Source organism: Hippocampus comes, unplaced genomic scaffold (genome assembly GCF_001891065.2).
Source record: "Hippocampus comes isolate QL1 unplaced genomic scaffold, H_comes_QL1_v1.1 scaffold46, whole genome shotgun sequence".
Taxonomy (NCBI): domain Eukaryota; kingdom Metazoa; phylum Chordata; class Actinopteri; order Syngnathiformes; family Syngnathidae; genus Hippocampus; species Hippocampus comes.
This window is the reverse complement of record NW_017805780.1, coordinates 406,458-431,451: the sequence shown is the minus strand read 5'-3', so window position 1 is coordinate 431,451 and position 24,994 is coordinate 406,458. Positions and strand designations below refer to the sequence as shown.

The window sequence follows — 24,994 nt, the reverse complement described above, 5'->3', positions numbered from 1 at the left end:
CCCAAAAAGTATTGAGAAGCATTCGTTCACCTTCACTTGCACAACCGCCAGTCAAGAGTCGCACACGCATCCCAGAGCAACACGCTTCGGCGAGTTGGCGGTGACGTTTAATGACAGCTTTTCATACATCCAATCAAGGTCCTACGTTATTCAAATTCCAAGTTGTCCAAATCACGGCTGCCGATGGCTGAACGCGTCGCGGCGTCGAGAACCATCGCAGCAGAGAGATGGAGAGGTCAGAAGTCTCGTTTGTCAGAAACACACAAAAAGAAATGGGCTAACATTCGTCATCACAAAAAGCACCAAACTTCAAAGCAAGGAACGGAAAGAAGTCGGGCCCGTGACCCCGCGCAGGCTCAGTGGCATCAACAATGAGTCTCCTAATGTCTTCAAAACGAAATGTGATATTTTGCAACAGGTTTGTCAAACCACGGCAGCGCTTCGGTGAAGGCGTCGAGTTGCCACCGAGTCCGGAGATACGAGTCCACCTGGGACGGTCCTGCTGCTCCTCGTGCTCGGGCGACAAGCCCGCGACCTCGCCGTTGAGGGACGACTTTCCGTGAGGAACTATCAAGACGGCTTTTGGCAACGGGCGGCTCTCGAAGCGCATCGGCGACAGAGCGCCCCGGATGCCATTCAACGGTTATCGGTTGTCGTCACGGCCTTCCTCGAGCCTCGCTGCTCGCCGTCTCTAGACATTCGACTCCACAAAGGGTCTTTTGGCTTTGACGGGAGAGGCGGGACACGTCTTTCTATTGAGCGGCAGCGTCCGCGTGAGCTTCGCCTCGACGTAAGTCGGCTTCTGGCCGCCAACGTGAGGATCCTTGCCCGGCGACACGTGATAGTAGGGCAGCCGCGTGTCACAGTGGCCGTTGTTGTTGCTGCGGTTGTGATGGGCGATGAAGAAGGCCGGCTGCGATCGGCCCAGCTCGTCGCCTTGTTTGTCCGGCGACGTGACGACGGTGTCCACCGAGGACACGGCCCACGATCGGGAGGGGCTGAGGCCAGATGGGGAAGCGGGCGGGGCTCGCGGCTGCACTCTTCCGGAATTGTCGCCGAGACCCGCGTAGGGCGCCGCGTTCCTCGACGACGAGCGGCCGGCCTCTCCGGGATACGTGCCGCCTCCGACCACGCACTCCGCCCGGGGCGGGGAGTTGGGCGCCAGATCATCCAGGGGGCCCGCGGGCTCTCCTTTAAAAGCGCGCGGAGCCAAGTCCGCTAGCTGCGTGGGGGCCGGCGTCCTGAAACCTGGGCCCCGGTTGGCCTGCTGCCCGCCGACGAGGCTGCCGCTGCTCGCGGAGAAGCAGACGCCGGGGCTCTGGGAGAAGACGACGGGTCTGTGGGGAAGGGCGGGGGAGGTCGGGTGTCGTAGGGCCGCCTGGTGAAGGTACCGCTGATCATCGGCCGGCGCTTTGGCCATTTCCGTCACTTCCATGGGGTAATAGGCGGCTTTGGATTGGTTGCGGCTGTACTGGCGGGACTGGCCAAAGCGACTCATCATAGGTTTCGGCGGGTAAAGCGGGTCTGCATCCGCGCTCTCTTGAAGACACGGAGCTCCGCCCCCCACCCCCGCGAGCACCTGCTGGCTGGCTTTCATATCAAAGGGGTTTGGGCAGATACCCTCTCCGAGTTCGGCGAGTTCTTGCGGCAGGTGGGCAAACTGTGAGTAGGCGGAACGACCCAAAAGCGCGCTCGACTGAACCGCCGAACTGGGCTGAGCCGTTCTCACAAGCTGGACTTTGGCCGGTTGCGGCCAGTGGTTTTGCTTGTGAAGAGATCTGGACTGCTGGTCGTGCCGCTCCATTGCCCGGCGCGGGTCGGCGTGGTACGCGGCTAACAACTTGCGCTCCGGCGCGGGGCTGCCGGGCTGCGGGTTCTGCCGCGGCGAGGTGGCGGGGCTCAAGCAGCGGTAGGGAGACGAAGAGGGCGAATGGGCGGGGCTCGTCTCGGGGCCGTGCGCGTGCTGACTCGGGGGGAGGGAAGGAGGCAACGGCGCCCCCGGACGGCCGTAGACATTGCGAGCGGCGGCATCTCCGTCGCGCCGATTTCTACCCTCGTCGTTCTCGTCATCTCTGGCAAAGGCCTCGTTGGCGTGAACCTGCAGGTAATCCGAAGCTCCGGACCGTGCGTTGTCGTCGGACAAGTTTCCTTGACAGACGCTCGGCGTGGCGGGAGCGCAAGAGTCCGCTTGCGGCGCGTGCTGTCGACACTCCTCCTTGACCCGAGACAGGAGCCGTTGAATCTCTCGGTTGGAAGGAGACAGGCGGCTGGCTTCCAGCAGGTCTTCCAGGGCTGCGCCAAACTCTCTGCGTTGGGGGAAATGATGAAGAAGGGATCAAAAAGTCTCGCTCGTGAGACGTAACCGTGAATCGAGGAGGGGCAGCGTCGATGCTGAAGGGGGCCACCATTTTCCACCAGAGCCGAATTGCTATTGTTGGTGTTCCGGTTGCCTTACCGGCGACTGCGCTTGGCACGGGCTCTGGCGTAGAAGGCCTCATAAGATTTGGCTTTGAGCTCCAAAGCCCTGGTGGCAAAGTCCTCTGCGAGGCCGAAATCCTGCGGGGCCCAAGTTCTCGTTTGAGCTCAAACTCCAAGACGAGGAGGCGTCGCAAAAATGCGCCCGTGCGTGTTTGCGGCGGAGAGGAACGACTCACGTTCATCTTGCGGCGACAACGTGACAGGTTGAGGAGCACGCACACTCTCAGCTGTCTGAACGTCTTCGGCTCGTCCGCCGGAAACTTCTGGAGTGCAGACTGATAGGAATGTGCTGCTTCTCTCACTTTGCCTTGCTACACACACAATAAATGTTTGTTTGGTTGTTTGTTCACCCCCCCCCAAGAATCAATCAAGTCGACATCTTACCTTGTACAGTTTGTCCCCCTCTTGGACTAATTTACTGATGAGCACCATTAAAATGTCTGGTTTGGATGTAGCCATGGCCCAGGTTGCCGGTCCTACACACACACACAAACGGCAATTCGAATCACGGACACTTTACTCCGGCGTGTTTCGGCTAGATGACAAAAATTGAAGGGAAGAGTGACTTGATGAAACCTCGAATCGCTGCTCGTTCTACGCACGCATCGGAAAGGCGGCGAGCATATCGCAGCGGTGGAAGAACACAGCCAACTACAAAGTACGGCTCTTGCCTATTTCGGCTCCTTTTTTGAGCAGGGCGATGACCGCCGAAGTGTTCCTGCAGCCGACGGCTCGGTCCAGCGGTCGCATCCCGCTGGAATCGACGTGTTCCACCGACGCGCCGTGATCCACCAGATGCTTCACCTGACGGGCGGCACAAGGCGGAGGCAAACTTGAAGACGCCGCGCCGTTTGGTACACTTGTGCCCGCGCGTACGTCGAAAGACGGCGTCTATTTCACCGACCACTTCGGGATCGCCGCCAAATGCGGCCAGATCCAAAGGCGTGCGACCGCTGCGGTCGCTATGCGTCGTGGCGGCGCCTCTGGCCACCAGCTCTCGCACCAACGGCAGCTGGCCTTTCAGACACGCCCAGCTCAGCGCCGTTAAGCCTTCCCTGTCAGCCTGATCCAGAGACGCACCTGAAAGCAGCAAAGCGCGCGCGTCACAGATTCCAGTGGAAACGAATCCGAAGCGACGGGAGCGGTGCGGCCGCGTGCGGGCCAACGCCAAGCTCGACCGACGCGACGCGACCGATCAAACGCCCAAGTGCGACTGTGCCCGTTCGTGCTTTCAAGATGCATATTACAACTAGGTCGCGTACCCGACGGTTCGGCGCGGTTTTATTGAGCGTTTTTCTTTACCGTGATCCAGCAGCAATTTGGCGGTGGTCACGTGACCTTCTGAGGCCGCCGTCATCAAAGCCGTGCGGCCCTGCCGGTCCGCCGCGTTGACCTGCGCCCCGTGATTCAATAACAGCTCCGCCACCTGACACGGGCCGGGGTACAGATTAGGAGGAAGGAAACGGGAATAACGTCCCACGTGATCGTTGCGCTGCTCCGACCTGCCAATGGCCCCGCCTGACCGCACAGAACAGCGGTAAGACACTCGGCCCGCTGCCTCGCTCCAGAGCGGCGCCTCGAGCCAACAACAGCTTGCAGACCGACAACCTGCCACCTCCCGCCGCTGCCGTCAGAGCTACGCAAACAACAAGAAGAAAAAGGAGAAGAGGTTCCAATTCCTTTGTCAGCGTCCAATCAGATGAGCGGTCTGGCAAGAGTGAGTGGCAAGCGTCACTCCGTGCCGGATGGGATTGTACCTGTCTCTCCCCACAGGCTGTCGGCTGTGTTGATCCCGGGTCTCTCCTCCTCTTTGTGATCTCCCTCTGGAGGCTCCAGCAGATAAGACACAATCTACAAACAAAATACACCCATGGTGGCGTTGATTCGACGAAACATATTCTTCACAGTATACCCGTAATTACCGTCTAGGTCTCGCTCTGAGCAAGACACGCTCATGCAACGGGGCAATTTTGACGGTTCGAAAACAAAAAACATCACTATTCAGCCGACGACGCTGTTTTACAACAGAGCCCAAGATGCGGACCTTGAGGTGAAAAGTTTGAGAAGCGCCCGACACGCGCTCCTCCGTTGCCGACCAACGGTGGCGCGGTACGGAAAACGCATCCACCCGTGAAGGGGCGTACCTCGGCGTGACCCATGCCGGCCGCTGCGGTCAGCGCTTGCTGCAAGGCCCGGCTCCTGCTCAGCCCCCTCGGGCCGCAGCAGGCGCCGCAGCTCCAGTCGGCGTGCTTCAGAAGGAAACGCAGCACGCGCAGGTGGCCCCGCTGAGCTGCGTGCACAGCGACGCAGCGACCCGAGCTGTCGACGTGACCGACCTGAGCGTACACGGACACACAGCGGGGTTTTTGTCAGCCCGACATTATGGGCCAGCGTTTCGACAGCAAGCCGGTTCATCGGGACAGTCGACCCCCCCCACCCGCGTTATATTACAGGATATCATTTGGCAGATTTCAAAGTGACTATTTTTTGACAGTTCAAAAGAACAACGATAGTATTCACACGCACTGGCACGATAGCTCTGTCCTCATCATGCTCAAGTCTTCACCTGCGATTCCGCCAGTTGAGATGTTGAGCAACGGTACGGCGGGCTTTACCTTGGCATTATGCTGACAAAGCAAGGTGATAACGTCCAGATGTCCAGCAGAAGCGGCGAACCCGAGTGCAGTCAACCCATCTTGTGACTGAATATCCACCTGTACAAATTGTGACAAGATTTTGGTTTCGAATACCAGTCAAATTCGAATCCGTATTTGCAATTTGTCTTTTGTTGTGGTTGTTGTTGTTTTTTTTTTTGTGTGTGTATACCTGAGCTCCATGGTCAAGTAAAAGGGCTACGGCATCACCATGGCCCAAATGAGCGTGGACACATAGCAGGGGGGCGTTATTGAGGACACCGCTCCGATAATCCACATCCGCCCCACTTAGAATCAGTAATCTGCTCACCTGCATAGGAAGGGAGCTCAATGACCGTCTGCCTGTTTTGAGGTACACTGGCTACACAAAAGACAGCTCCTAATTTTGGGGAGCGGGGGGGTAGATCGTGAGCACCCTAAGCATCCCATCAGTTTCAGTTTCACCGACTCTCTTTTTCTGTTTCGTTCATGCGCGTGTGCATGCGTGTGCGCCCGTGTGCAGCCACGGGGCGGCTCGCAGGATGTTGGATGCTTGAAAAGTGGATCTTTGGTCCAAAAAGGCCGATCGGGTGCCCCCCGGCAAGAGAGTATGTCTAACAGGTTACCTTGATGTTGGGGGTATAAAGGTTTCGCAAGGATGAGAGAGCATGATTCAAGCTCTCTGTGCTGTAAGACATCCACAGGCCCTGCAGAATGGAGGAGGAAATGCCAAGCTTCTTGCTCAAGCCCTGAAAGAGGAGCAAACGTGCCACAGGTCACAATATTTAAGACGCAACGATGGATCACAGCGACATTTCTTACGCAGGGTCAATTTGAAGATGACGTATGTAGAACCGGAACATTGGCGAAACTTGTTCGTTTTTCAAGGCAGTGAGAACAGAATGTCACCGTGAGTTTCCAAAATATACAGTATAGGAACCGCAGATTTCATGCAAAATCTTTGTTGACATCTGCCATATCACTTGAAGAGGTTTCCTAAACGGGGCACGGGATCACGAATAACACACGCGGCGAGCAACTTCGGGACTAGAGGGGGTTACTTTGTAGATGTGAGCCTTTAAGATGTGATGTCCCAGCTCAAGGGTCTGCTGTCGGCTCAGCTTCCCTCCCTGTCTGCACAGCCAGAAAGCCAGCAGCGTGTGACCGCTCCTGCGGGGAGAACAATCGACGGCGTATTTAGCCTTCCGTCTTGTTTCGGGCGGTCCGGTCCCAAGTACCTGGGGTCACAGAGGAACCTGTGGTCCTGCCCTTCATCCCGCCACACCAGCCATTCTCGGAACGAGGTGTGGTTGAGCATCCCGCCGCCATCGGCCCGCCGCAGCAGGAACGGCGACAGCTGCTCCAGACGCTGCGTGAACTCGGCCCACTGCATCGCCCCGCCGGTCAGAGCGCCGGCATTGATCACCTCAAAAAGCTGAATGGGAAGGTCAAACTCTTTTCCACGTCCAACATCCAAATACGATTTCCCATCCCCTCCGCCAGCCTTGGCCTATGTCTGAACAAATGTTTGTATTGCAGTAGAATGCAGATGCGAAATGAGATGCCGGCTACCTGTCGGTCCGTCAACGGGTGCAGCGTTGCCACGGTTACATTGAGCAGCGGGATCACTCTAAGGAAAGACGACTGTGTGGGAAACCGCATGTTGAGTTGCAGCAGGTAGACCTCCGCGAGGCTGACCGGAACCACCTGAACAAGCAAAGAAACGCGCGGCGGTTGCCAAAACGCCACATCCGATGATGCGTAGCGCAACGAAAGAAGGCTTTCTGGGCCGCGGCTTCCTCCCGCTTGCGTACCTTGAAGCTGGAACTTTTCAGGACAAGGTATCCTCCCTCAATCAAGTCCAGGGTCAGTTTCAGGTAGAGGTAGGAGCCTTTGCTTAGGGCCTTCAGGTGGCTAATTAGCTTGGTTAGGGCCGTGTTGTCGAGGCGACCGTTGCTGAGTGCCACGTTGCTCTGAATCTCCGGGCTGCTATGGATGCGTTGCAACAGGTAAGCCTAAGAGAAGACCGTTGCTTAGACAGCACAGGGCAGGAGGAAAGAAGATCGAGACCACAACGACTCCAATCCAAACAACCATCGCTTCACGGGGGGGATTGGCTGTCGACAGGAATGATTCTGCACGTTACCTGCAGGTCTTGATCTATGGCCGTGTTTTCTTCCATCCTGTCTAAAGAGATGCGGTGAAAAGGCAAAGACCGAGCGATGTCCTGTTTGAGGATCAGAACACAGAGTTCTTGTGAGCAATTGGATGAGTGTCATTTCCATCCGTGTGGCGAGATGAAGGAAGCCACCTGCTGACTGGTCCTGACAGTGGCGATGATCTTCAACCATGAAGGGAATCTGTGGATGTTCCGGGACAAGAAGGAGGCGAGTGTGTCGCCGTAGTCCGGCCGATGGAACTCTGCCTCATTGAGCCCATCAATCAGTAGAATGATCCCCGCCCCCTCCACGTGCAACCTCCTCTCTGGGGAAAAACAACACAATCACACAGTCGTTGGCCGTATTTGTCAAAGTCAACACAACTATTTTACCCTTGTAAAGAGCATCCAGCGGTTCTAGAATTCCTTTCTGGAGGGCCGAGGCGGGGTCTCGGATGCAGGATCGCAGGCTGAGCGAGCTCTGAAGTTGCGGCGATCCATTCAGCAGCTCTCGGTACGCCGACAGGCGCGGGGCTTCGGTCAACAGCGCCGCCGTGTTGTGGACGAACTCCGGTACCAAACACGTGTGGCAGTTGTCAGCCTGACAGAAATGATAAGAAACCACCTGCAACGGCAGGCGGGGAGACCGTTTGCCACGATTGAACCATCTGTGGAAAGTACGTGCTCGCTCGAAGACGGCCGGGGACAGGCTCCGGCACGCCCGCGACCCCCCCGTGAGGATAAAAGCGGCTAAGATAACGGATGGACGGACGATACGGTCGATGTCGATTCTCTGGAGCGGAGAGGGGCGGGGGGGGCTACCTGTCCCGCAAGCCTCAGCATGGCCTCCTGCTGTCTCCTCTTGATCTCTGGAGTCCCTGGACAGCTCCCGCCTCCTCCTTCATCTGCCCCTCCTCGTCCCAGCGAATCGTGGGGGACCGATTCTGCGTCTGAAAGAGAAGTAGGCTGACTTCATGTTGGACGCGCGCGCAAAAGCATCTCTGCAACCAATCACTCTATCGTGACGGCGTTGGTGTTTTATTTTCCAGGAGATCGCGGGCCCCTTCTGGCGATGGGTTTGGCAGCGCGTCGAGTTGTTGGTTCTGCATGATGACTCAGCTGTCTGGAATAGGAGGTCGTCTTTGCGGGCGGAACAAAGCATTGCATCGGGGGGTCTTTTGGCTACAATTGGCTGTTCGTCTAAGATGTCGACAGCAGACATTTTCTACTCCCTCCGACCCCAAAAGTTTCCGGTATCCCAGCACATATTCTATTTTGCACGTTAGGATGACTACGATTGCGAGCCGCAGTTCGACCACGCCGATGCTGCCGATCTGGCTTTCTCAGCTCCCCGAGGGTTCTCTTTGCAAGTCGCAAGTCACGTGACGACATCCCTAATCGTAACGCGTGCGTCCGTGTCGGAAGACCTGCATCGTCCCTTCCTGACTGTGCACGCGCCTCACTTTTTAAGCGTCCAATCTGCGGTGGCCGACAATGGCTCAATCACGAATGGCCGGCGGCGATTGAATTGGACGGACGCGACCAACACGGCCAAACTCACGCCCTAGAGAAGAGGTGGGTTTGATTTTTGGACCTTGCGCTGGATTTCAATGTCACGGCGTACTCTGGTTTCTTTTTCAGTTCTCGGCCCCCGCTTACATTTGGGCGGCGTCTGGAGAGCAGAGGATGTCGGCCACATCCGGTCGCCGTGACAACTCAGCGCCGCCAGCCGGGCGATGACGGCCGTCTTGCCGAAACCCATGCTTCCGACGATCACCACCCCTCGATTGACGAGCGGGTCGTCGCTGGAGAGACGGTTGTCGACTTCCTGGAAGAGCCACTCCCTTCCGGTAAAGCTCCAGTCGGACAACAGGCCGGGAATCTCGAAACGGAGGGGCTTCAGGCTCAGGTAGGGACTCAACTGAACTGCGGAGAGGGAAATAAGAGCATTGTGGACGCTTGCGGCGCGACTTGTAAAATTGCCCCGGTGTGTCGGATGTCTTCACCCCGCTTTTCCTGTTGACTTCGACTTCCAGAATTCGATCGGGGCATTCTGAGGGACGCCCTGGAAGGAGTGCACCTTTGCTGTTCATCAAGGTAGGCCAGATCTTCAAGTTGAGCGCAACTAGTGGCTGAACAAAGACAAACTTAAGTTTGACAGAATTAGAGTAGACGCAGCCCCCTCGAAGCCGCGCTAACATTAGCAGCATGTCAGCGGTAAGACTTGTCACATAGGCGAGGAAAAGCATGGAGGTTTGATATGCGCAGCCTCCGCGGTACAAGTAACGACCGTGTCTCGCTCTATCGTATGTGAGGACTCACATTTGTTGAATAAAGAGAAGCCTTGCATAAAATGTTGACTGGACAGGAGCTTTTATATCCATGATCCATAAGTTTGTATTAATTCGGCAGCTTCTCGAGTTGTATCATCCCTTCCCACAAATGTGACGGTCAAAGGTAAAAAAACAATTTTTAAACAGTGACTAAGACACAGGTTCATCGGCTTGCTTCTTCGCTGCATTCCAGTGGCCAAGTGTGTGAGAAGTATGCAAAGAACACAGAAATCAGGAAGGGAGCAAATACTTTTTCGCAGCCCTCTCCACGTACACCATCAAGAACGTGTACGGGGGCAGTGCAACAGCAGATCAACACCACTGCAAACTTTTTGGGGTGTTCTTTTCCCCAAGCGCAAGCCAAAGCACACGTATGATTTTTCGCTCAAAAGTGACTTCAAAGAAAATGTCATTTGCTTGACAAAATGCTGGAAAGACTCCGTCGTGTTATTTACGAGAAGAGCAAAACTCACCAAATGTGTGAAAGCACTCAATCCGGTCACAACCAACGCCGCAGAGAATGTTCGCGCTAACTCTGCTTCATATCCTGTGCCTGTGTGCGTGTGTGCGTGTGTGTTATGAGACGTCATACATGTGACTTCCTTCCTTTCCCAAGTGCTCTTCTCAAGCGCTCATGAGTCAGTGACCATGGAGAAAAGGGAAGGGAGGATGAGATAAAACCCTTGCGTGTTTCTGCTTTTCAACTGGTCACCCCGTACCGGCAGCTCCACAGCGTGTGGGTGGTCGGAAAGATCATAGACAGATTCAATATTGGGATGGCAAATGCAAGTATGAGCTTGTTCATTGTTGCTTTTTGCAAAGCAACAATGGAGATCCAATAAAAAGCACAGAATTCCAGATTTGGTTGCATTCTGATTTTTTCAAATGCTTGAGGTAAAACTCCTGCCGTTCTGTCGATTTCCAAATTGATTGACTCTGACACGGGCTTACGTTCGTGTGGCGTCATGATGCCTGAGTTCTCATCTCTGGTTGAAAAACAAACGTTGAGATGGCACAGGAAATCAAGGATGAAAAAAGATTTCACCTTTGTCTCCAAGTACCTCTGCATCAATAGCGTTGCAAAGGATTTGACATACATACATATTAGAGAGAGAGAGAGAGAGAGAGAGAGAGAGACTTAATTTGTGGCAGCTCTACAACTTTCCCGTGTCATGGGTTCACAAAACTGGAGGAAAGATAGACTGTCTTGCTCACAGGAAAACTACATAAGGGCCCTGACACACACACACACACACACACACACACACACACACACACACACACACACACACACACACACACACACACACACACACACACACACACATATGCACAGGCCATTGATCTTACCAGCAACCGAGTTGGGGCGAGGCATCAGGTAGAGCGGGATGGAGTGGGTGGATCCAGACAAGTGCTTTGAGTCTTGCCCCCATTCTGGGTGGAGTTTGTTCAGGCTGTATGTAGAAGCCACGCCGTCCTCCGCCCTGTAGACAAAGTCATCGTCGGAGCTTCCTGTCGCTATCATACAGGAAGAGGAAGTCGACGCCACCACTGGCCGCCCCTCCGGCCTCCATCGTTGGAGGCTGCTTCCTTGGTAACCGTCGCCGGGGTGCTTGGCATTGTCCTCGCGCTCTGCCGCCGAGTCGGCCGAATAGCTGGTCAACGTAGCTGAAAGATGTTTCGAGTCTGTGATTCATCAGTTCACGGTTCACATTTCAAACTACAATTAACGGTTAGCGTCTTGTCTCACCCATACCTATGATCCCACTATCTCTGCTCTCCAGAGTCGACGTGGGAGAGGTGACAGAGGCGTGGACGGATGGTTTGTTGTTGTTCCCCTCCACACCAGCGGGGGGCTGTAGTGTGGATGTGGGAGAGTTGCTGCTGCTGTCCAAACTGGAGGAAGGCGAGATCCTCTGTGGGGGAGAAAGCAGATTAAGACACGACATTGTGGCATCATTTTCTCATCATTTCTGCTGTTCTTGAGAATTGAATGATGTCATGTGACGGGGATGACCTGTCCATCCGCTTGGGCGTGGTGAGGTGAGCCAGGTTCTTCATGAAGGATCTTTTCTCCCAATAAAAAGCCCAGTCTGGTCATCAGCGCGTCGGCCGCCTCGTCTACGGAGGGAGGGGGTCCGAAATCCTCCTCTTCACCTGCAGATCCCGAGGGAGAAGAAAGCGGATGCAAACAACAAGTTTTTACACGCGTCCTGTGTCGATCACTGATCTTGCTCTTTAGTTTCTCGGATGAGCACATTTAAAGGAACACGACTTCAGAAAGTTGTTCCGCATGATACAAATTTCTGTTAGTACGGGCAAGCCGACGAGTACCCGAAGCCTTGGGCTGCTTTCACTTCAACTTGGGAGAGCCACTCCGGTCCGTACGAGATCCATTTTTTTTCTTACAAGCATTCGCATGGACACATTTAGCTCCAGATTTGTCGGCCTATTTTGGCTCTTTCGGGTCAGGAATTTCTCTCCTGCACCTCGAATCATGCATCTGCTTTCACTGAAATGTGACCACTTTCCAACCGCATGAACAGAAAATTAGAGGGACTGTGAACATGACACCAATTAAACTGCATCGGAAAGAAATTGGCAAGCAAGTTAGTGGTGTCCACGCCCACTTTTGGTAGGAAATATATCGAGTTGTCATAGCAGTACTATGCAGACTGTGCCTGTTACAATGACTATTGCACGGTAGCCTTTGTATTTGCCAATTGGTCCAATTTCAAATCGCTGTCTGGTTAAAGACCCAAATCCAAGAGTGTCGGCTTCAGGTCCAGAAAGTAGGATGCAATTCATTTTAGACTAACTCCCCGGGAGGACTGTTGCATGTTCAAATGCGCGTCAGCGATGGCTTTTCTGTGTGCGCGCGATCCCCCGCTGGTAGATTTCACATGGAAGGTCAACATTTATGCCGCTTGATAAGCCTTCACCGTTATGTTCCCGTAACACAGCCACCCACACGCACGCACCGCCACCGCCACCACATTCCTGCGTGCGTACGTCTGTGAGGAAAACACAGCATACAAAAAATTGACAGTATGTAATTACAGCTATAAATTGATGACTGGTGAACGAAATAATAGAAAGGCATTGTGCGTGCCACCGCACAGTCATGTGTGGTCAGTCAATGACAGAGTGTGTAAGCTGCGAAGCAAAAATAAAACGTCTTTCCGTTTCGTCCCGACAAATATTCCTTTCCCCTTTCCTTTCCTCAGCTCGCTTCCATTCTTTTCCATTTTCACTCCACTTGCCCTTTTTACAGCTTTTTAGTATGACGGTCCTTTTCGAAAGGCCGTTTTGCATCTTGTTGTTTTTGGAACTTGGGTGATGAAAATGGCAGAAGAGAGGAGGAATGACGCGTCACTGGGGGTCAGACCAAGAGTCCTAAGATTTGACTTGCCGTATCAAAACTTCTTGTCCCGCCCGCGCTTCTCCAAAGCTGGGATACGTAAAGCCGGTCTAAAAATGGAAGTGACGAAATCCAAACAAGCAGAAGCCAAAACCACTTCATCGAAGTTAAGCTGGAATCAAAAACAACATCAGAGTTGGAGAAAGAATGTGCACCTTTTTCAACATGAGAGGTTCCTGGGGGGTGGGGGGGGGCTTGTTTTTTTTTTTGGGGGGGAGGGCTTTGTGAAATCAGGCAAAATGCATTTTGTAAGCAATTACTGTGCTTCCAGCTTTTTCTCCCACGTCCCCAAAACACGCACGTCACCGAAATAAGATTTGTGTGAGATGACTTTGGATTCAACGAGAGTCATGAATGGATTCACACAGAAAATAGGCCGGTCACACTCTTGAACCCGATGCGACGTGAACAGAAACTGCGCCACCAAATAGGTCTGATTTGAGTTACCGTATGTATATAAAAATCACCTCCGAAATAGAGAAACATTGTTAGGAATGCAACTTCATGTTTTTTGAAGCATTAGGCCGGGGGGTGTCCAAACGACGCCCCAGAGGGGCCATTTGCGGCCCGCTGACCATGACAATGTTTGGTCATGGAGAAGAATTGACAAGTCGGACAGCGATGAGGCGTGGAGACTGTTGACACTCGTCTACAGTGCCTTAGCCAATCAGGATGCAGAACACAATGCACTGTGAAGAAAAAAATTGCCCCCCCCCCTCCTCCCCAAAATCTGTAAAAGAGCGAAGCCACGAAAGATGAACCGTGTTATAGCGTGGGACTAACGTATATACTGGAGAACGTTTCCCTATATTCAAAGATACAAATGAACCTTTTTTAAGGAAACGAGTAACACAACGCATCTTCAAAACAACTGCGGTGAAGAAGAGAATTCAATTTTAGGGTCAAGGATAGTTGAAAGAAAAAAAAAAGTTGAAAACGAGCCTTTCACCCCTTCTTCCTTTTCTCTATCGGCGGCCCCCCACTGAAAAAGTTTGGCCACCCCTGCGCGAGGTATTTTTGGACACCAATTGGACTCGACTCTCACCTTCCTCGGACCTTCTGCCTCTCCTGTTCCTCCTTCCTCCATCGATGGGATGATCGACCCAATCCCGACACAGATCCGAGTTTTCCTCATGAGTCAGACAGCAGCAAACATAAAAGAGAACGCTTCGCAGAAGGGAGGAGGCGTGGCCCAAGGTGCCAACCGCCCCGCAATGGCAGCTGCCCGCAAACCTCCGCGGGAGACGCGCGGAGGCCCGCTCGCGCCGGCACCACGCCGCCCTGGAGCGGGCGCACGCTTTCAAAATAGCCGCCGTGCCGTCCATAACTAGCGAGCGGCCAGGTTGGAATCGCTTCCGACTGTTTCCATGCGGAGGGCGGCGTCAAGACATCAAAGGGCTGCCGTCGCCCCCAGAGGAAAAAAAAAAACGGCCTTCCGTTTGTGTGATGACGAAGGACAAAAAGGTCCTTCAACGCGTTGCCGTTTGTTGCCTCTGCCACGGGGATCGTTTGACAATTGCCGGTCAGCGCAAGCGAACCATCACTGCCGTGTTTCCGAGCTCCACCTTCTCCGGAGAAGACAAAAGGAGAAAGGGGAGACGGATGGTGGGAAGAAAAAGATAAGAGAAGCTCTCTCTCTCTCTCGCTCTCTCTCTTCGGGAATAGAAAAGCACTCAAGATACTCTCGCTTGAACTCCGCAGCGGCACAAGAAAAACTGTGGCGTAAGCCGGAGAGTACGACACGTTGATGGTCAGATCGTCCAATGTCCGCGCACTAAAAAAGAGAGAGCTTTCAACGCTGAGCGCAACTCACAACGGAACAGACCGGGTGGGGTGGGATGGGGGGGTGTCCGCCGCTCCTTTGAGTCAAAAAGTGCAAAGCATTTTCATTCACGGTGAGGGGGGGGGGAGAATCTGCCAAATACGTAGTCCAAAAGAAAACAAACAAACGTCAGCTTTAAGTTCCGATAAAGTTCCTCTTCTGCGAGTAAACAAGTCACGTCTTTCAAGTCTTTCAAGGGCTCCACAGCAGAGCCTCCATATCTGGTCTGAAAGACGATCTCTCTCGTCTGACTGCAGCGCAAATCACAACTCCCCTCCTCCAACCAAAACACGCACATGAAGGAGAAAGAGGGAGGGAGAGCATGGAGTAGCTCCACGCACAGAGCAATTTTGCTCCAGAGGAAAAAAAAAAGGGCTGAAAAATGGGACTTCACAAAGACATCGAGGACTTCTGACCACAAATCCACTTTGCTCCACAAAAACTTTTCGACGCCTTGCACCGCTACAAAAACCGATCGTGCCCTGAAAAGATAAAGGCACCGTTTATTGGCATTGTCCGGGAAAACGACTCGGCACATTTGTTTGATGGGTGTACAGTACTTGTGAACTATGTTTTGTACGAGTTTGAAATAACGACACGTAAAATAGCATAGCCTACGGTTTTCTCCCGCTTATCCGGTGTCGGGTCGCGGCGGCGGCAGCTTTAGCGTGGAACCATATCATGACGCCGCATCAAACTTGTCTTTTTGTCCTTTTTGGGGAAGGGCTCATCGGAGTTGATTCTCATCCACTCCGCAAACGCGGGATTGCTGGATTTTCTCCCTATTTCGCGCATGCTTTTCTTTCAGCTTTGGGATTGGCTGACTCTCTGTCAAAGAATGCAAGTCGACAGCAGCTTCTACGGTTCACCGATTCGCCAACCAGGGAACTGGCAGCAATACAAAGCGCTCGAGTGCGTTCGGGGTAGACTTTTCAGGCATTTCAACCCCAAAAATCATTTTCACTTTCACACTGCAAGTCAATCGGTAGTCAGCTGTCGCTAGTTGAAAGGGTTGGTGAGTCGAGCGGGTAAAGATGAGCGGCATGAAGACCGGACGCTCAAGAGAAGTGCTTTTCTGAGGTTCCCGTTTTGACAAAGCCTGAGACTGCGCATGTTTAGCGGAGGTTGTGTCAAATCAACCCTACTGAGGAGGGGAGGGGGAGCAGAAGCGCCAGGAGGATGACCAGCGGCTGTGTTTTATCTCTCGCTAAGGAGAATGGGCGCTCACAGTTCAAACCGGCTCCTTTCACCGGACACCATATGACAGGCGCACAGCTGCGGCACGTGACGCCGACAGGAAGGCGAAGGCGCTCTGGAAAGTTCGAGCTCATCCAAAGGTGGCCGCGCTTCACTCTTGTTTGGCTACGGCGCCCCCGTGGCCACGAACACGATGGGCAAGATCGAAAAGGAATGGCGTGGGGGACGGCCCCTGCCTCGTGTCGTGAAGGCGTCGTGGTTTTTGGCTACCCGACCGTGCTCGAGACAGAGACCAAGACTTACCGGCCGTTCTTTTGGCCTGACGAAGGTTCAGAGGAGAGGAGGGAAGGGAACGAGTAAATCCTTCGCTGGGTTTCATCTCTGAGCTTGTAGACTCAACACCGCCACCTGTCGAGAGAAAATGAAGATTCAAACACCGTACGCCACGGCCTGACAGGTCCAAGAAATACAGCGGCATCTTCAATTTCATCTTTTCAAGGAAAGTGCAATTCATCGGCTCTCTTCTTCTTAGGAAATGAAAGAGACAGACAAATGCAACTGTATGAACGATTAGGCAGTCATAAAAAAATCTCAAATACAATATGATTGCTTTGTCTTGATTTGCAGAGCAAACACACACACACAAAAATCCATCCGTCCATTTCACTTTTCATGATCCAGTCCACCGTATTTGGGAAGCTCTATAATTGCTCTGCCATATGATATGATTGCATTGCTGCTGGCATTTTTTTCGCCTACACGAGCCGAGGAAAAGATGTGGCAGGTGTTCGCGGGCGACGCAAAATGATGGATGGTCCTGGACGGTCAGACCAGCCATGCGGGGTTTTGACACCTCTTCTTGAAAGGACAGGTTTGAAACTCCAAACAGCATTCCACAACAGTACATGAAAGATACTGGTCTCCACCCCCCCACCCCCCCAACTTTAACAACGATAATCTCTTTTCACTGATTGATTAGGCTTACGATGTCACTTATCTACAGCCACTCGGGTTCATTGCGTGGGGGGGAAAAAAAAAAGGGTTGACAGACAGCAATGTGGCCTTCGAGCATAACTGCAATTGCGTACAAAGGGCCGCAAATACGAGAGCTGTTTCACAAGATGGGTAATGACACATGGTGACACTGACCGCCATTGTTCCTGCGGCTTTTGCTTCCCAGCAACATCTTCAGGCTGTTTCGGAACATGATTGCTCACGATGGACTTCCTGTCAAAAGATGATCAAATGTGAAGAAAAGTTCACGCGTGACGTCAAAGAGCAAATACATCGGAATCACACGGTGCATCTCCATAGACATCTGCGATGTGTTCAAAAGAACAAGAGGGAGACCCGCAACGCTGGTGCGCCGAGAGCGCAAGTGTGAAATCCCTCATTGTTGCGGCGATCGCTTGAACAAGTCAAATCAAATCAAATCATGTGACCAATACAGGAAGTGTGTTGTTTCAACAACTGACCAATGGTGCACATGAAATTAGACAGAGATGAAATCATATTTTCAGTACAAAAAAAAACAAAAACAACTAGCAATTGAATACAGTTGAAATATAATTTCACAGTCTATTTTGGGGTGCGGAGCCTGCAAGTTTTTCCTTTTTTTTGACATTTTTGGTGGCCCGCAATGACTTGAGATGTACAGCAGAGGGCACTATGGACTGATCAACACAGCCTCAATAGAGTTTGTGTCACGTGACGATACACTCCTTGAGGTATCATGTACCCGTCACCATCCACTACAGATTCTGAAATGTGACAATCAGCTCTTTACCTTGACACCCCACCCGAAACAAAACAAAACAAAACAGTCATCATATCATATCACGACTGCTACAAATCTTCAAAGCGCCACAGAAAATCCGCCTGTTTTCCATTCGTTGCTGAGCTACATTTTACGATGCGTAATGATGCAAACGCAAAAAAAAAAAAAAAAAAAAGGGGGGGGGGGTCCCTATTCTTTAGCCCCCAAACGTCTTTATTCCCAATGAAACGTTTCCGACTGTTATATGGCCCATGAAAGTCCACTTGAAAAGATGGATTGACTTTGTTCATGCGCTGAGATCATTCAAATTCTTCGAGGTCCTGTCAACGTGCTGTTGGCTTGATGGAGTCGGGTCAACAGGGTTTTAGGGGGGTCCTTCCCAGCTCAACAGTTGCTTGGGATTTGTTTTCTCGACCCATCTGGTTATTCATTCACACAGTTGAAAAATCTGCTGTATCGCCAACGTTCTTTTGGAGCGCTTTATGAGCCCCCAAGATTTGGCCTTTTTTCTTTTCTTTTTTTGCTTTGTTTTGTTTTGTTTCAGCATTTCATGAACATACGGCCCTGAACTGCAAATGCCAAAGCTGTCACAGTCCCATCTGGACTTGTAGTTGAATCTGTTGGCATAATTGGTACTTTGCATGAAAGAACAAATCAGTCTCATTATCTTGCTATTGTGCAATCTGTTCTAATCTCTTCATTTGTTTGCAATCTGACAGTTTTTTTCGCTGTTGCGGTTGCTCTTTTGTTTCCCCCTTGCCAATTGTTGATCATCACGTGGGAGCGCGCTAGGGTGTACAAATAGGATGAAATTCCGCAAAGATTGAGGATCGATGGCAAAGCTGACAAGGAAGGCGGGTGAAACCGTTTATGTTTCTCCCTTAAATAGCTTGGGTCACAATACTTTCAAAGTTTTGCAATTGTAATAAGAAAAAAAAAACTGCTTCCAAGTCGGTCATCGGTCACTTGCCGGCAACTGGGCCACCGGTCTGTCGTGGTCCGTACGTCACCCCGTCGCCATCATTTCAACCATGCCAGCTATCATTGCTCAATGAAGGAAGGATTCATGTTCTTGAAGAGTTCTCGGCTCAGTAATACCCAAAAGCATGCGAGAAGAACAATAATAATTGCTAGCTGTAAAAAAACAAAACCAAATGCTCCAAAAGACCTTTCGCTGTCTGCATGGCTATAGTCTAGGAATAGAACTAATCCTCGTCGAAGAGCCGCCCCGCAAAATCCAAATTGCAGTGACGACTTGTCATCTTACTTGGGAGCGACAACACGCAGTGGCTCGCGTATCGCTGCGTGAGTGTAATGTGTGTCAGTGTGCTAATCCTCAATGACAGACAAGCGGGCACGGAAAGAGTCTGAAAAGCACAGCCGCATCCACCCGCACAGCAAATCCTAAACGACGGAGAGCAGAACGGCAGTAAGGATGTTCAGATGCCAGCAGAGGAAAGAAAATGCTTTCGACGCGCACTGCGGCCAAACGACGCAGCCCGGTCGAAGAATAGCCCAATTGAATGGGGCCCAATGGGACTTCCACGGTACCTTTGGGGCTTCGCATTTTTGTTTTTATGTCGTTCACAAAAACGTTTTTTTAGTGAGTTAGGTTATTTTTTTTTTTTTTTTCGCTTTTAGGTGTTGTCATCTCATTAACTTATTTTCGATAACTATGATAGCCTTGGTTTCGGCACAGGTGAGGGGCCGGAGCTTTTCTTCAAGGTACATGCGCATTGCTCCGGGGAGGAAGTTTTGAGCCAGCGGCCAAAGGCACACGAGAGACGAGGCTGTTCCTGATCAAAAGCGAGCATCTGCGCCCCTGCGGTCAAGTCCTCTTGGTGCTCTGGGAGTGAACGAGAGATGCGGGAAATACAGAAAGCCATTTCTTGCCTTCTCCCTGAGTCACTGATGGCAGTCTGCGGTCAGCAAACATGAGTCGGCGCTGGCACGGCGTTGAGTTCATTCACGTGAACCCCACGCACGCAAGCACGCACGCACTCACGCACACGCGCGTGGGCGGCCACACTCACCATCTGTCGTCAGTTACTGCTCTCGGTGACCTCCCATATCCTTGTTAGCAATAGAAAGGGTGGGCCCGGGGAGGTTTGGCTGACTCCCCCACCCACTGTTTTGGCTCTATATGCTAATGATGCTAATGATGATGATGCAAAAAAAAAAGCAAGACTTGAATCCATGTCATTGGTATTTTTTTCAGCTTTAAGTTTGTCACAAATGCAAAAGAAAATATTTTTTTCCGCAAAGAGGAGGAATGGCTAAATGTGCGAAGAATCACTTCTGTCATTGCCTTTATGGATCAACCGTATCGGATGTTGTTATTGAAGTCATACCACTATAAACGGCTGTGATGCCAAACTGATGTTGGTTAGTCCTTCTGTTGACTTGCTAGCGGGCTACTACTTCCCGGTTCACGGAGGATATCGAACAGATGGGCGGTGCCTTTGCGATGCCGGCTCCAATCACGCCAAAGTGACTGAAACGGTGAAAGTCAGATCCTCTGTTCACGTCTCACCGATCCTCACCGTAAATCAATACGTTGGACTTGACACCACCCTGACTTTTTTTTTTTTTTTTTTTGTGGGGCATCATCCCTAACCCTCATGAACATACATCTGAAAATGACTGCTGAGAAAAATAACAGTTCAGTTGAGCTGAAGAATTTTTTTTACAAGGTAAACTGATCAAAGATAATTAAGGCGGAAGGATTTTGAAAAATAATCAGATAGCCCCCCTCCCCCCTCAATATTGCAATTGGGATTTAATCTGCAATTTCAAGGTCCTCTTGCCATGTGTTTTTCTGATAGAAGAAGTCAATTCATCTGTATTGCCATAACCAATTGCAGATTTTCAAAAATGTTTTTGTCTCATATGTTAGGCCTCGGCTAAAATGAAGGCAAATGAACCCCAATTGAATATCTGTTTCAATTTGTGTTGGTATCTGACTCTAAGACAACCTCCCCAAATTCAACCAAACAAGCGTGTCATGAACCGACAATCGGATTTTTCCTCCCAATTACCACCCCTGAAATTTGAAAGTCTCGTGCTGCTACGACGGTACGACGTTCCTCGGAAGTCAAATTTTTGTTCCAACTCCAAATGTGTCCTACCCTCTGGAAATACGAGCTCGGCAGACAGCCTTACAACGGTACGACGTTCCTCGGAAGTCAAATTTTTGTTCAACTCCAAATGTGTCGTACCCTCTGGAAATACGAGCTCGGCAGACAGTCTTGCATTGTCTCCATTAATGTATTTTTTTTTTTAAAAAGGGCCCCTTTTCCTTGGACGGCACAGATGGATGACCCGATTACCGCCGAACAATGACTCAACGCTCCCATCTGACATAAGCTGCCAATGTAATTCTATGCAAATAAACACCAGTTCAACTGGATTTAGCATTTCAACTATACAATGGGAGTAGTGTTTGGGCAAAAAAAAGACATAGCAAGTCCATCAAAACAATCACGTGAGCACGTTACGTCGGAACTTGATGCACGCAGTCCACTTGTCAGTGATTTGTGGAAAGCAAAACAGAGCAAACCACGTTGGAGGAGTTTTTTCATTTGCGCACCGAGCAAATGCGCTGATTTGGAGCACCGCATCTCTCACAGCTACTGCTGAAATGTAAAAAAAAACACCACCACCAGCGGGAGGAACTGTCCTCAAGGGGTTTCCCGCCACATTCAAGCAATCCCGAGAGGAAAAGCCACACAATGGAAAAGCCGAGAGACCGGGCGGCAGCAGAGGGGGCAAGTTTAGCAAGGTTGGGTTGCACCTATCACAGTGACTGCAAAACTGACCGACCAATGAGCTTTAAGTCCTTGCAGAAACGCTCAAATCAGGCTGGACCGGCGAAATCTGCTCCACCTGTTCATCAAGCGTCCATACAATTACGACTGGTCCGATTTCTTGCTCGACGGCGTGGGAATGAGTTTTGACAATCTATTAGAAACATCTCATCATAAATCCGTTGCGCTGAAAGACAATCGCGGTGTCCATCAAGAGACTCGAGGCCTCGGGACAATAACGCGGAAGGCTCCGGCGGGTTCGTTGAGAAGAGCGGTGCACAAACTTCTTTGACCGAGGATCCACTTTTCAAGCAAGCGGCCTCCCGCCAGCGACCCGCACGCACGCCGTGATGAGCAACAGCCACAACAAAACGGAAAAATCAAGTCGACAGAATCAAACCTATCTCAAGTCAAGTCATGGCACTGCCATGAAGATTTCTTCATCGAGCAACCGAACCGGGTCGCATTCAGAGAGGAACCCACCTCTCCGAAGGCGTCTCCGTCTTGTTAAATGGACTTTGAGCTCATTTTAACTAACGAGGCGTCGTACAACAATGTTGTGAATGTCGTGAATATTTGCAATTCATTCAACAATCCATTTCAATTTTCAGGTGGCTTTAGAAGCGATGCTGCTGACGCTGATTCTCTGTCCCGTGTGTTTTGGTTTCAAAATAAAAGAAAGTTCCGTTAGTTTGAAACTTTGGAAAACGTCATTTGCTGTCCTATAGAAAACTACAGGCAGCGATTCACTTGTTGAAGTTCTCATTGATCATTTTAAGACATGCTGATGAGCGTGGGAACTCCCTGAACTTTTGGTTCGAATTTTGAAACAACAATGTCAATGAAAGGATTTAAGCACAGACGGGCTTATCCGCCGTCTGTGCGCGATCTAACAGACGGACACAAGAGTCGGGGGCCGCCTTTGCTGTATTCCCCCCCACCCCCCAAGTACCAGGAGGAGCATAAAAACCTGCGCTCGCGCGAGTGCAACCGGATGAATTGTTTTCCGGCGCACTCGGAAACGTTGGCTACGTTTTCCCTTTTACAGATCATGAATATTGGCTCCAAATATTGTTGTCGGCCCTGGAAAAAAAAATGTCAATCGCTAATAATAATCTGATTGCAAGACGACAGTGTTGGTTTTAAGCGGTGGTTTAAGGCGCAGGTAGCAAATGCACGGCCTGTCATTGAAAAGGGTGAAAGATGAAAAGTGTGAAATTGAATCCAACAGCATCCATGCATCCATTTTCGGATGTGCTTTATCCTCGGGGGAGACGCGGGTGACCCCGTTGTTGGGTGGGAAAGGTTTATATGAGATATCCGCAGATGCGTTTATGATTCTGCCACAGTGGCAAGCTCCTGACAACTGGACAGTTGAGGGCTGTAAACATGTGGAAGGGCGTCTTCAAAATGCACAGCGCGCACACATTAGCGTGTCGTGGGACCTTCGCCTCCACAAAATGGAAAGCTGGAAAGATCATCAAGGACGACAGTCAAGCAACCTGCACTCGACTCTCCCTCCGTTGCCGTCTGGAAACCCGCACCTGAGCACTAAATCACGCGCAGCCCATTTGCTACTCCATCCTGGTTCCAGCTCATGAGCGGACCTTGCTTGCAACGCCGTGTTTTGCTATCAAGGTGCACGCCTACGACGGCAAATACAAACACAAAACCAACCACTGAAATGCCCATACGGAACAAATCGAAATCAAATCCTCCTGAAATGACAAAAGTCTTCAAGAATTTTGCGCCTTGTCACTTTAATTAGCCTACGCTAGTCTAATCTAATTAACTACTGACTGCCACAGTGGGAGGGATTTTAATCAGAGTCCCATTAAACCCAGACTACAGATGACAAGGTTGGTCAGATTATTGAGGGATTACATCCATCTGCGCCGCCACTGTCGAGGAACAGAAGTCAGCGGTGGGAAGGACGGGACAAAATACGTCAAAGAACAACATCTCCTCGTCCAGATTGTGGCCGAAGAGCTTAGGGTAGATAGCACACGTGCGCGCACCTTTGCAACGTCGCAAAGATACGTTCCATTTTGTCTCCGGGAAATCACAACTCATGCGCTTGCTGCGTCTCGCCTCCATCATTGCGATCAAGGATCGGGCAGTTATCCCCATAGCAGTGGGAATACTACTCGGAACGCCATGTTTCAACTAGTGGAGGTGCATAGAACGTTTTGTAAAGAACCGTTTTACTTGACTTCCCCTTTTAAGTCTTTTATATGTTCATTTTTGCTGTCATGTGTAGAATCAGACGAGTCGAGTTAGTCTTTTTTTCCTTCAAGGCAGTTTATTCCCTGTGTTACTTTGCTACTTCGAACCATGCTTTTATAGTTTTTAGTTCATTTTTGGTTCTTTTGAAAAAAAACAAAACACTTTTTAAAATGACTCCTGCTCACCAGTCTTGCCTTCATGCTTCCCTGCACTCGGGGCCACCTTTTGCCTCCGCGTTCAACCGCGCAAACCTCGACATTTTGTAAAAACTTCTCTCGACCTCATTTCAGCCAACGTCAAAGAAATGGTTATTTTGTTTTGATTCTTTTTGACTCTTGAAAAGACTATGTTCTAAAGATGGGGGGGGGGGGGAGGTCCAGGTATTTTTGACCAACATTTATGTGTTTGCTTGAATTGACAGTTGGTGATGTCAGGATGGGTGGATGGTGTGGGTTTGGAGAGTGAGATCGAAAAACGATGGAATACAAAACTGTTGATGGAGAGACAGCGAGATAGAGAACATTCCCAAACATACAGAGGCATCCTTGTGGTCAAGATGAAGGAAGGGGGTGAGTTATGTTGTCATGTGTCCGATATAATCCCGTCATTTCTTCACAAAGGATTTGTCTCCTCTCAAAACAAGTGCCTGCCACCATCTATCTCCGATGGGAAGAGTTACATTGCTCCTGTGCTCTCTCTTTCTCTCTCACAAACAGAATTAGCAACCAGTTCACGATAATAACATTAGAAATGACTATTGTTGTCAATTTTAACGTCTGTGTCTATATGCCGGTTGACATTCACAAGTGAGAAACTGTGTCACGTTAACTGACATAGATATTAAAACACCAAAGTTATTCAGCCTTAAAACAGCGGGTAATGTATTCGTGTATTTTCCTTTTCTGTGAAATCGAATATAAACAACAGTACGACATCATTGCAACAATTACGAATGACAACAAAGCATATCCAAAGCGGCAGTGTTCATTTTATGGCACTGCTATGCTATATTGGAAAAGGATGTGAGGCAATACAACACGCGCGCTCTCTCTCTCTCACACACACACACACACACACACACACACACACACACACACACACACACACACACACACACGCACACACGCACGCCACATATACACA

At 50.9% G+C, this 24,994-nt stretch overlaps 1 protein-coding gene across 7 annotated transcripts in view; it reads right to left on the bottom strand.

Annotated features, from left to right (window-relative positions):
- Positions 1-85: 85 nt before the first annotated feature.
- Positions 86-24,994, bottom strand: part of LOC109524740 (protein TANC2-like) — a 26,417-nt gene continuing 1,508 nt past the window's right edge. The window contains exons 2-29 of one of the 7 annotated variants that reach the window (XM_019884808.1): positions 17,191-17,269; positions 16,346-16,452; positions 11,620-11,759; positions 11,359-11,518; positions 10,953-11,270; positions 9,276-9,401; positions 8,929-9,195; positions 8,092-8,219; positions 7,663-7,894; positions 7,423-7,595; positions 7,258-7,338; positions 6,926-7,126; positions 6,684-6,818; positions 6,350-6,546; positions 6,173-6,281; positions 5,738-5,860; positions 5,305-5,442; positions 5,094-5,192; positions 4,623-4,814; positions 4,236-4,329; positions 3,981-4,114; positions 3,781-3,904; positions 3,383-3,558; positions 3,150-3,282; positions 2,863-2,954; positions 2,655-2,789; positions 2,456-2,556; positions 86-2,306 (exon numbers count right to left, since the gene is read on the bottom strand). In XM_019884808.1, the coding sequence (XP_019740367.1) occupies positions 692-2,306; positions 2,456-2,556; positions 2,655-2,789; positions 2,863-2,954; positions 3,150-3,282; positions 3,383-3,558; positions 3,781-3,904; positions 3,981-4,114; positions 4,236-4,329; positions 4,623-4,814; positions 5,094-5,192; positions 5,305-5,442; positions 5,738-5,860; positions 6,173-6,281; positions 6,350-6,546; positions 6,684-6,818; positions 6,926-7,126; positions 7,258-7,338; positions 7,423-7,595; positions 7,663-7,894; positions 8,092-8,219; positions 8,929-9,195; positions 9,276-9,401; positions 10,953-11,270; positions 11,359-11,518; positions 11,620-11,759; positions 16,346-16,452; positions 17,191-17,249 (5,589 nt within the window). In that variant the 5' untranslated portion in view covers positions 17,250-17,269 and the 3' untranslated portion in view covers positions 86-691. Of the gene's footprint in view, positions 2,307-2,455; positions 2,557-2,654; positions 2,790-2,862; positions 2,955-3,149; positions 3,283-3,382; positions 3,559-3,780; positions 3,905-3,980; positions 4,115-4,235; positions 4,330-4,622; positions 4,815-5,093; positions 5,193-5,304; positions 5,443-5,737; positions 5,861-6,172; positions 6,282-6,349; positions 6,547-6,683; positions 6,819-6,925; positions 7,127-7,257; positions 7,339-7,422; positions 7,596-7,662; positions 7,895-8,091; positions 8,220-8,928; positions 9,196-9,275; positions 9,402-10,075; positions 10,521-10,952; positions 11,271-11,358; positions 11,519-11,619; positions 11,763-14,068; positions 15,135-16,345; positions 16,453-17,190; positions 17,270-24,994 lie in introns of those variants that run through there. The other 6 variants (XM_019884807.1, XM_019884806.1, XM_019884804.1 and 3 more) reach the window with 6 other exon arrangements.